Here is a 12,153-nt window from a genome sequence, read left to right as displayed (position 1 = left end):
CAAAATCATCTCCCATCTAAAGATCCTTAACTTAATCACATCTGCGAAGTCCCTTTGGCCCTGTAAGGTAACATATTCATAAGTTCCAAGGATTAGGATGTGGACATCTTTGAGGACCATTATTCAGCCTATCACAATGATCATATTTTCTAAAGCAAGGATCAGAATCATGAAATGTCTTACCACAGGTTTAAAAAAAAAAAACTCATTGAACACACATTTTTTTTGAGCACCTACCATGTACGTGGCGATGGAAACACGAAGATACATGAGACACAGTCCCTGCCCTCAGGAAACTCAAAACCCAAAGTACCCAACCAACAAACCACCTTCTTAAAAAGAAATAAGATTTTCTTCCCTACAGAAGAATTCCAATTAATAAATGTAGAACCAATGAGGGAAATAGAAAAGAAAAATTGGATAATAATGGTTGCAGGCAAGATCTGTTAATGGATGCTAAAATTAGTAGGTGAGAATTTGAGGACAAAAAGGATATTACATACTCTCAAAGTATCTCCCCCCGCAAATATTTATTAATTGCAAATGGAAAGATAATGTTATAGTGGAGAAACCTGGCAGACACCATCTTTTTTTTTTTTTTTTTTGCAGTATGCAGGCCTCTCACTGTTGTGGCCTCTCCCGTTGCGGAGCACAGGCTCCAGACGCGCAGGCTCAGTGGCCATGGCTCACGGGCCCAGCCACTCCGCAGCATGTGGGATCTTCCCAGACCAGGGCACGAACCCATGTCCCCTGCATCGGCAGGCGGACTCTCAACCACTGCGCCACCAGGGAAGCCCTGGCAGACACCATCTTAACCAAGAGATCAAGGTTAACATCATCTGCAATGACACATATCAATGTCATCTACCCTCTGATAGGATGCTCTGGGAAGGGCACATCACCTCTGTGGCATTCTTGCCAAAAATGTATAACCTCAATCCAATCATGAAAAAACACCAGAGAAACACAAACCGAAGAGCAGTCTACAAAATAACTAACCAGCACTTTTTACAAATGTCAAGGTCACAAAGAACAAGGAAAGACTAAGGAACTGTCACAGGCTGAAGAAGACTAAGGAGAAATGACAATTAAATGCAATGTGGGATCCTGGATTGGGTCCTGTAATAGAAAAGGGACATTGGTGGAAGAAAACTAGTGAAATACAAATGAAGTCTATAGTTTAGCTAACAGTATTGTACCAATGTTTATTTCTAGGTTTTGATCATCGCGCTATGATTAAGAAAGATGTTAACATTAGGGGAAGCTGGGTGAAGGGTGTATGGGAATTCTCTCTGTACTACTTTGGCAACTTTTCTGTAAGTCTAAAATTGTTTTAAAATAAAAGTTTTTTTTAATTTTTTTTTAAAGAACAAAAATACAGCAGTGATAGAAAAACTGCTGTCAGAAATCACAGTCACCATAACCAACTGGTCTCCCCACCACCAACCAGTTGGTCTCTCCCTCCATTTATTGTCCATACCAAAGCCAGGAAACAGAATATATTAAAACACCATTTTGCACTTGTTACTCTCCACTCAAAACCCCTGGAGGCAAGTGCTTAAAGGGTCTTGTCAACGGGACACGGGAGCACCTTGAAGGGGTCCCACTGGCCAAATGTGGGACACTCTGAACATCAAAATAATGTAGTAACATTATTACAAATTATAACCCAATGAATAAAATAATAATCCACAAGTCCATGCTGTTACAAACAATCTTTCTTAGAGTAGAATGCCAACTAATAAATAGAGAAGAAATGGTGGAGTTACAAATTTCTCATCCGTGGAACCAAAACTAGTGAATGAAAGTTTGATGCGTAGGATATTTACATGGCCTGGAAGTATCTCCCTGCAAGTCAATTATTAATAACAAAGGGGAAAATAGTAACTTTTCAGCAGAGAAGCCTGGCTGACACCAAATTACCAAGTAATCAGAGCTAAAATCACCAACATTGGGACAAACTGACATCACGTGTCTTCTGACGTGACCCACTGAGAAGGGCACAACGTTGCTCATTTAGCATTCCTGCCAAAAATGCATAACCTGAACGCAATCATGAGAAAAAAGCAGATGAAGCCAAATTGAGGGACATTCTACAAAATAACTGGCCAGTATTCTTCAAAAATGTTAAGGTCAAGAAAAACAAAGAAAGGCTAAGGAACTGGTCCAAATTAACAGAGAATAAAGAGCCATGACAAGTAGATGCCATGTGTGATCCTGGACAGAATTCTGAACCTGAACAAAACAATAGCCACAAAAGACATTATTGGCACAATTGATGAAATTCTAAAATGAACCACGGAGTAGATAATAGTATTGTATCGACATTAAATTTTCTGATTTTCATAGCCTTATTGTCCTTAGAAAAATACACACCGAAGCTTTTAGAGGAAAAAAGTTATGCCTCCAATCTATTCTTAAATGGTTCAAGGAAAAAAGGTGTGTGTGCGTGTGTGTGTGTATAATATATGATAAAGCAAAGGGGGCAAAATATAAACAATTGAGTCTGGATACGGGATATACTTTTGTTGCAACTTTTCTGTCAGTTTGCAATTATAACAAAATTTAAAATTACAGTGAACACAAGGAATCTTTTGGGGTGATGAAAATATTCTAAAATTGGACTGTGGTGATGTTTGCACAACTAGATTTGTTAAACATCGCTGAATAGTAAAAAAAAAAATTATTATAAAATTTTACACACACACACACACACACACACACACCCTCGGATGGCTCCCCATTCCCCAGCCACATGGCCTGAGCCTACCCATTACTTTAATCTTCTCTCTCAGAACTCACCAGCACAAATGTTCACCCCACCAGCTGGATCTCCTTCCCAAACGTACGGCACTCACCTCTGGATGCCCCCAGATTCCCTTGCCCTGGCTTCACCGCTCACTCACCTAATTCCTGCCCAACCTTCAAGGCCCAGTTCAAATCCCACCTCCCCATCACTCTAGGGATACAACTCCTCCTCCATGTCTCACTCCCATCTCCTCATCTCTAACATTGATGGAGTACTTTCTACGTGCCAACGTTATTCTAACCACGCCTACATGGACAATTTCATTTGAACTCACAGCCCTACAAGGTAAATGCTACGTTGCTCCCATTTTACAGATGAGGAAATTGAGTCACTCATGAGTCAGCCAAGATCTCTCAGGTGGTAGGTGATGAAGGCGAGATTCAAACCGGGCCATTCTCACAGCAAAGGCTGCGCTGGTAGCCGCTGTGCTCTACGTCCCTATGGGCATCCTTACACATTTGTTCTTTCGCAGACAGACCTTTCTCCCCACCAGGCCACAAGCTCCCAGAGGAGCGAGTCCATATCCTGGACCTCTGCAGACACTCTGCACACGGCAGGTGCCCAACAGCTGTTTGTCCACGGCAGGCTGGGATCCAGAGAGAAGGGGAGGGAATCTCGAGCTCAAAAAGAGGAGCCAATTCTCCACCCCGAGCACAGCCCAGCTCCCTGGCTACTGCCCAAGGCCCGGCCGTCATCTGCTCTGGGTAATAAGTATTTGTATGGCGATAATTACAGCATTTGGGAAGCAAATCCCATTAAGCAAGAGCCCTGCCGAGCTGCTAATGCCGGCACAGAACTGAGACAGCAGCTCAGCCAAGCTCCCGTCTGCTCCCAATAACGCGGGGGCTGCCTGTCCCCGCCGCCCTTCAGCCGGCCCCCAAAGAGCACAGCCGCCCCTGCTGGCAGCAGCGGGCAGCCTGGGCCACCGCAGCCAGCCCCCTGCCTCCGAGAGGGGGCACCGTGAAAGGGGCAGCTCGGTCTCCGTGTGCCCCAAGGTTCCCCGGGGATCCAGAGCGCCCAGTGGCTGCCTGATGAGGGAATAGAGAGCAGGGCCGTGCTGGGATCCGGCCTTGAGTGGCACCCAAGTTCCTTTCACAGCCCTGCAATTCTCTGTCACCTTAATAACAATAATAATACTACCACTTACTGGGCACTTGCTGTGTGCCAGGCCCAGTGCAAAGTGCTTCTCCCAGCATCACCACATTTAATCCTTAGGACCACCATCTGAAGCAGGTCCTGTCATCATCCCCATTTTATGGGCAAGGAAATGGGGGCCTGAGAAGTCACACTTTCCTCCAGAGCACTTATCCCATTTTGCAATTACATGATTCTCCTCCTATTGTGTCATTCATCTCCATCTCTCCTGCTGGACTAAAACTCGGAGAGAGAGGCGCGGTTTCCATTTCTGTCCGGGACTATTCATTCGGCACCATGCAGACCTTCAAGAGACAGCTATCTGTTGAATGAGTGAATTAAACCCCATACCTTGCCCAAGGTCCCCCCAGCTGCTGAATGGCAGAGAGGGACTAAAAAGCCAAGCAGTCTGGCTCCAGAGCCATCCACCCTGCAGAGACTCCCTGCATGACACTGACCCGCGCCTTGTCTCCAAACCCTAAGGGACGCGGGACAGTCCAGGGAAGGAGCGTTCTGAGAGCCAGACCCCAGCTTGCAGTCCGGCCAACACTCAAATGCTTGCCCCCCACCGCCCTCTCTCCTGCCCCACCTGAACCCTCAAGCCTTTAGCCTGAGCTTCTCAAATAGTAAAACTAAGAGTCACAAAGCATTTTCACACACATAGAATGAGTGAGTCCTGGCAAAAACCCTATAAGGTAGTAGGTATCACTCTCCCCGGAGGCAGAACACCCACCATGTGCCAAACACGCCTGCAGGCCCTCTACACGCATGCACTCACTTAGTCCTCACCATCAACCTGCAACCGTCATCCCCTTTTACAGATGGGGAAACTGGGTCTCAGGTCACATGGAGTGGCAGCACCGGGCCGTACCACCAGTCACTCAGAGCCCAGCAATAAGCCCAGTGCACCTGCTACTAGAGACACGAGCTTCACCAGGAGGCAACTCCCCCTGCACCACGTGCGTCTCTACTGCCGGAGCCCATCGAGTCCTGCTCAGAGAGCCCAGGCCGGCCAGGCCCCGGTGGCAGACGTGGCTTCTGTCTGGCCCTCTGACCCCTCTCACCGCAGCCACCATCCAATCAATGTTTGGAATTCCAACCAGGCTCCCAGACAATCAGCCTGGGGGTGCCCTGGGCAGCCTTCCTTGGTCAAAACCACCCACCCCCATTGAACAGGGCCTCCAGACTCGGGGCTAAGCTGGGAGAAGGCATGGGCTTCCCAGGCCTCAGCAGCGGGCAGGGAGCTAGGGCAGTGGACAAACTGGCCAGGAGGCAAGGGGACATACCGAGGAAGGCAGGAGTGTAGGCCCCCATGGCCCAAAGAGCAGCAGAAAGTGCTGGACCTGGAGGCAAACAGAAGCCAGCAGGCCTCCCAGGGCCCTCTCTCCATACTCAGGCCTCTCTCCTCTCTGCATCCTACACCCACAAGGGGCATCCGCGGCAAGCCTGGAATACAAGTGTCCAGGGTGGAGGGGAGAAGTGGTGTCCACACATACTGCACTCTCTCATCACACTCTCCTAAACACTCTAGTCCAAAAGATTTTTAAGTTAGAAAAAAAAAAAATCCAACTGAAAGGTCCTTGAGTAGAAGAAAAAATGATAGTGGCCATGGCTGGGCCCCTCTGAGTCTGGGCCCTGCAAAGAGACAAGCCCCCAGGCCTCCTCTACCACACTCCCAACCTTGCATTGGACTTCAGTTGTTCCACTGCAGTGAATTATTCAGCAACCCTTCCCCACCCGCCCAACAGCCCCACAGTCCCTCTGGCTGAGCCAATTTCCTCAACAGCTCTGGAGCCTGCACAGTCTCTTCCCAGAAGGCCCTGCAGCAAACCAGTGACAATTTCTTCCCACGTGGGGAGACGGGCTGGACCCGGAGTTATGGAATATATGATCATAAAGTTGCTGGGCCTCACAGGCTGCCGGGGAAACTGCCCAGAAGACAAAAGGCGAACGAATGCACAGCTGCGGTCTATAAAAATTTCACAGCCTCGGAAGAAGCCACTGTTTCAGGCTCTGATACTGCACGACACCCATATTGATTAGAGAGAGCATATGCCACAGTTATTTTGAGCCTGCTCAAGGCCTCTTTTCAGGATGTTCTTTTCCTCTTCAAATGGCTCTTTCGCGGCCTGCCTGTTGAAAAGGCAGGCTCCCTCTGCTTTCTCCAGCCTTTCCCAATCCAAGAAGTTTTGCACACAGCAAAGGTCAGACCTGATGACTTATCCCTGGATCTGAACCCTGAAGTCTCTAAAGGAAAAATCCAGATAGAGAAAGGCCTTCCTGACCCTTCCCAACCTTCCCAGTCTCAAATCCCATCACATTCCACTCCACAGCATGTTTCAGCCCCAGGGCAAAGCTGGTCCGTTCTCCCAGCAGGCCGGCCACACTCCCATCTTCAAGCTTTTTGCTCCTGCATGCCCTCTCTGGGCTGCCTGCCCTCTCTACTTGGCAAAATCCGACCCAACCACTATTGAGTCCCAAAGTACCTTCATAAAATGGTCCATCCCCTGGAAGCTCCTTCACCCCAGAAAAGAGCTTCTAATCCCAAAGCTTCCTCCCCACAGCCCCATTACACTGCCAGAGCTTACAGTTAGGTGCACCTGCCCAGTCCTCTCAACTGTACATCCCTTCAGGGTAGGGACTTGCTCACTCCCAGCTGGAGCCTCAGCACCAGGGCAGTTACGGGCTCCACAAACACTTGCTGAATTAAGTAACAAGACTCTTCTCCTGATCCTATGATAATAATGGCCCTCAGCAAGCATCATAATGTACCAAGAACTTCCCATACATTACCTTCAGTCCTCACAAGAACCAGAGACCTTACGTATCAGCAGCCTCATTTTCCTGATAGAAAGCAACTAAGGCTCAGAGAAGTTAAGTCACTTGCCCAAGGTCACACAGCAAATAACTAACTTTACACCGGGAAATTTCACTTCCATCTCACTCTGATTGCAAAAGAGCTAAAGAGTTCATCAAAGTCAAAACAGACACTACCCTCAAAACTAAAGGTGGAGAGAGAGCAAGAAATGAAATGACTTCAAAATTCAGATCCAAAAGCAAAGGAGAGGGGCTAAAATTCTCAGACCTAGGCCGCTACCAGGGTAACAGCTGCAGGAGAATTGCCCCGAGGACAAGGCAAAGGAACAGAGATGAGGTCCAGAAGGAACATGGAGGGTGACCCTGCAGCCTCAGGGGTCCTTTAGACAGATTTCTGACCCTCCGTCCCTCTCCAGGGCCACACAGGATCCCCAAGGAATCTGTTTGTTCCAACTTCTCCCCATGCAGTGCCACAACACACACACATACACATACACACACACACACACACACACACACACACACACACACACACACACACACACACACACACACACACACACACACACACACACACACACACACACACACACACACACACACTGATTCCCACCTAGATTGCAAATTTTCTGAAACCTCCAAGGGAATTTTTCAGTCTCAGCCAAGAAGAGTCTGGGGCAAACGTGCTAATTGCTGACCTTGGTACGGAGTTTGATCCAGGAGACAGTTCTTCCCAGGGCCAGATTTCTGCCTCTGACCAGCCGAGAGTCATGAAAATGTGCTCAAAAGTTCTCAAAATCTGTACGCCTTTCCTGAGAGCCACTGCAGGGACCCAGGAGTGTGAGAAGGAGAAGGCAGATTTCAAAGGGGCCAGCAGCCTCCTCCGAAGTCCAGCTCAAAAATCCCCCAAAGGCAGCCACCTCCGCAAGCGGCACAAAGGCCCTTCATGAGGGACTTCCCAATCGGCGCAGTGGTTAAGAATCCGCCTGCCAATGCAGGGGACACGGGTTCAAGCCCTGGTCCGGGAAGATCCCACGTGCCGCAGAGCAACTGAGCCCATGAGCCACAACTACTGAGCCTGTGCTCTAGAGCCTGTGAGCCACAACTAGCGAAGCCCATGGGCCTAGAGCCCGTGCTCCGCAACAAGAGAAGCCACCACCATGAGAAGCCCTACATCACAACAAGAGTAGCCCCCGCTCGCCGTAACTAGAGAAAGCCCGCACGAAGCAACGAAGACCCAACGCAGCCAAAAAATAAATTAATAAATAATAAAAATTTTTAAATAAAAGACCCTGAATGAGACCAAAAATCTGCACACACAGCCCATGTACATGGGCTCTCCCAGGCTCACACTACTGAGGTGACACCACAGATACCAGGAATTCATGCAGATACACATTCTGCAAAAGAATCTGGGAAAACAAATTATATATGTCTATAAACACACACACATGCTAATCCCACCCCCCCCCCCCCACACACACACACATTCTACAAAATTTGGTGAGTCAAGAAAGGGCCAAGTTTTCTCAAGAATTTAGAAGTGAGTGACAACAGCGTAAGAGAAATGATGGTTTTCATGACTTATCATGGGCAATATCTTTAACCTCGTATCTCCCACTCCAAGCTCCCGACCTCTCAGCATTATTTACGGGCTCCTTGTCCAGGTCATATCTACCCCTCTCTGTGTGCTGAATGTAACATACCCCAAGGCTCAAACCCAAATCCCTCAGGTCCACTGTCTGCCTGGGTTGGGGATGGCTGGATGTGTAGTAGGAGACAAATGCCTCACATCTGGAAGGAAAAAATTCTAAGACTCTGAGGCAAACAATGGGGAGAAAGGGGGAGACTAGGACCTTCAACTCCATCCCATCCTGCTGCCCATCACCAGCCTACAAGCCCTCAGAGCCCAAATGCACACCTCCCACTCAGAACACAGCCCAAGCCCCATGTGCCCAAACGGAGACATGGTGCCTGGTGCGTGTGAGCTTCCCTCCTGGGTGCCAGGAAGGCTTTCTGGCACCAATTCCCAGACACCCTGGAGAAATAAAGTGCTGGCGCAGTGGGAAGGCCTGCCGTGCTGAGCGCAGGGTGCAGGTGTGAGGATGGGAGCTGGCAGCCCGCGAGGGCCCAGGTGTGAGGATGGGAGCTGGCAGCCCCGCGAGGGCCCTCTGAATCCCGAGAAAGGGAAACATTGGCGCTCCTGGCTCCTGGCTTCTGGCTCGGGAAGGACCCTGGCAAGCACTGACTCATTTATTGGCTGCAGAGCCCAGGCCCCTACGGTCCTGCCCCCACCTTTAGCCCTGAATTGCATCGGGGTGGAAGGGCAACCTCGAGGCTCCCCGCGGGCTGCGGATGAGGGCCATACTCACAGGCGCTCCGTGTTCCGTGGAATGTTCTTGGGGACGGCCTGCAGCCCCGTGCCGTGGCAGTCCACCGTGGTGCCGGTGCAGGTGCAGAGGGCGGGGCACGCCGTGGTGCCCAGGCGCCACGCGGCTGCCCACAGCAGCAGCCAGAGCTCGGGCCGGACAAGCCCCGCCGAGGGCCCCCTCCAGGTCGTCAGCGCCATGGTGCCCGCACCGCGTCCCGCTTGCTTGCCAGACGGCAGCAGCCGCTTACCATCCCCGTCCGGGGTGGCCTCCAGGTGCAGTCCCGGGGCAGAGCCACCGAAGAGACCGCGGGTTTGTACGCTGCGCCCTTGCGGGCTGGGTGGCACCTTGCTCCTCCAAGCGACGGCGCCTGTGCGCGGACGAAGGGAGGGCGCCTCGGGCGGAGGGCGCTCGGCTCCTCTCCGGTTTCTCGCGGGCTGCGTCTCCCTCCCTCTCTCCAGCTCCCAACTGACTACTGCGAGGAGGAAAATGGGCAGGCCCCGCGCGCGCACGCACCCCGCGCGCACACACACACACACACACACACACTCACACTCACACCCGCACGCTCGCTCCCACCCAGCAGTCATCCATCAATCGAAAAGCACACAACCAGAGCCAGACTCCTCCTCCCCTCCCCGCCCCCGCCTCCCGACGACCACTCGGCTGCCGCTGCTAGCAGCTTACACTTTCAAAGGTGGAACCTCCGAGAGCGGGCAGGGGCTGCGGGGGGAGGGGAGCACACAGTTGGACCCGTCAGGTCGCGACCCTCTCCAGCTCTCTCTACACACACACACACACACGCACACGCACACGCACACGCACACGCACACACACAGAGCGAGGATGCGCACACTTAGACGCACGCACCCGGCTCCCGCAGTCCCAGCTGCTGGTCCAGAGAGGGGGGAGGGGATCTTATTTTGCTGCCTGGACCCCTTCCCCAGGCCACAGACACGCTCTCCCCGACGGCTGAAACGGTTCTAGGGCCCCACCAGACTTGCTTTTTCAATTCTTGGTGAAAGGAAGCCCCGAGCCCCAGGTGACCTCTCCAAGCCACCTACTTCACTTAGCCTGGGACCTTGAGGGTGGAACAAGAGCACTGGGCGGAGGGGGCTGGGGGGTGGGCGGTGCACCAAAGCCCTCGGCCCAGCAAGCCTCCTCCCTTCCCTCAACGCAGTCTCTGACAAGATGGCAGCAACCCCACTTCTCCAAGGGGACTTCCCCCAGAGTGATAGTGACCCTGATTTGAACAGTTGCACAGCCGGGAGATGTTATTTCTGCCCATCGGGCTACCCTGGCTTCCCAGAATATCAGTGGGGTTTGGAAATCCAGCAGACACCCTAGTGTGCTCACACCAGGGTTCCTCCATTTGTGACAGGTGAAAACAGATGAAAACGAATATTCAGTCCTGTCATGAAAGGACCACTGAGAAGGCCAGGAAAGGGCTTGAAGAGAAGCACCACAGGCCACCCACATCAGACCCTGGGCTTTCACAGTCCTCTAGGCAGGCACTTTGCTCACTGTGAGACCGATATGGTCATGGGTGTGAACAGGAAATCCAGGTGGAGAGAGGACTGACCTCAACCCAAAAAAGATAAGGACCTCTGCCAAATCAAGGAGAGCTGTGGTTTGTTGGTACCATAGGACCCATACATTGTTTGTCCATCAGTTGGGGCCCCTGTCAAGGCTGCTTAGAGCCCAGCAAGAAGAGTAGTTGAACAGGTCAAGAAGCACTTCGAAGTCAGAAAAACAAATACCGTATGCTAACGCATATATGGAAACTAAAAAAGCGGTACTGATGAGCCTAGTGGCAGGGCAGGAATAAAGAGGCAGATGTAGAGAACAGACTTGAGGACACAGAGAGGGGGAAGGGTAAGCTGGGATGAAGTGAGAGAGTAGCATGGACATATACACACTACCAAATGTGAAATGGATGGCTAGTGGAAGCTGCTGCATAGTACAGGGAGATCAGCTCGATCTCTTCTTTGTGACGACCTAGAGGGGTGGGATAGGGAGGATGGGAGGGAAGCTCAAGAGGGAGGGGATATGGGGATATATGTATACATATGGCTCTTCAATTTGTTGTACAGTAGAAACTGACACAACATTGTGAAGCAATTATACTCCAATAAAGATGTGAAAAATATAAAATAAAAACTTTTGGGAAGATGGAAAAAAAAAAAAGAAGAACTTCCCCTCACAGGTGGTGGCTACCTGGGTTTCTCCTTGGGAAAAAAACCAGAAGGAAAAGGTGGCTGGTCCAGGAGGTGCCAGGGGTAAGCACAGCACAGTACAGTCTGTCAGAGCTGGTGATGTGGTACCGAAAGACCCCACAAGATTAAAGCTTCCTCACGCACCAGGTACCAAAAGCCTCAGAGGTTTTCTTCATTTTTCTTTTCCATCTTGATGAAAAATTTGCAGTATCTCTACTGTCATAAACAGATAGAACCGGGGCCAGTACGTCATAACTAATGTGGCTGATTTTATGGGCTTCTGACAGTTCTTTTGAAAGTTTTCACAGTTTTATCTATGACCTCTAACTAGGGCCATGGGTCCTGGAGCACCAATTCAATGACAGTTCAGGGGGAGGGGGCTTTCTCAGGGGTCCCTGTGTGGTGTGATCTTAGGGAACCCTTCCACAAGTCAAGCCAGGGCTGCCTGCCGTCTGCAAGGGCCTCCTCTCCCCTCTCCTTCACGAATTCCTTCTTCCCCGCCACTCCACAGGGCGCTCAGCCCTTTTCCTCTCCCTGGCCCTCCCCAGCTGCCTCAGGCGGAGTTAAGTCCCCCAGCCTGCTGCTCTGTTTATCCCCTCTTAGCTGGAGCTCTGTTTACACATGTGGCTCCTTCCCTGACCCTCCTCCTGGGGCAAAGCCTTCCCCCACTCCCCACCCCTCACGGCTTCCTCATCTCCTCACTTTGGCACTTAACCCAGCACCTGGCATTTAGTAGGCCTGTCACAGCCGGCACTCAGACCATCGAAGGCATCTGGTCTCCAACCTTCGGCTCCAGCGGTGCCTCCCT

General features: G+C 51.0%; 1 protein-coding gene across 1 annotated transcript in view; it reads right to left on the bottom strand.

Annotated features, from left to right (window-relative positions):
• SLIT1 (slit guidance ligand 1) overlaps positions 1–9,643 on the bottom strand; it is a 169,389-nt gene extending 159,746 nt beyond the window's left edge. The window contains exon 1 of the mRNA XM_033842299.2: positions 9,133–9,643. Within this exon, the coding sequence (XP_033698190.2) occupies positions 9,133–9,329 (197 nt within the window). The 5' untranslated portion in view covers positions 9,330–9,643. The remainder of the gene's footprint in view (positions 1–9,132) is intronic.
• Between the last annotated feature and the right edge of the window lie 2,510 nt (positions 9,644–12,153).

The sequence above is a fragment of the Tursiops truncatus genome, chromosome 16 (assembly GCF_011762595.2).
Source record: "Tursiops truncatus isolate mTurTru1 chromosome 16, mTurTru1.mat.Y, whole genome shotgun sequence".
NCBI classification, from domain to species: domain Eukaryota; kingdom Metazoa; phylum Chordata; class Mammalia; order Artiodactyla; family Delphinidae; genus Tursiops; species Tursiops truncatus.
This window is presented reverse-complemented; position numbering and strand designations above follow the sequence as displayed.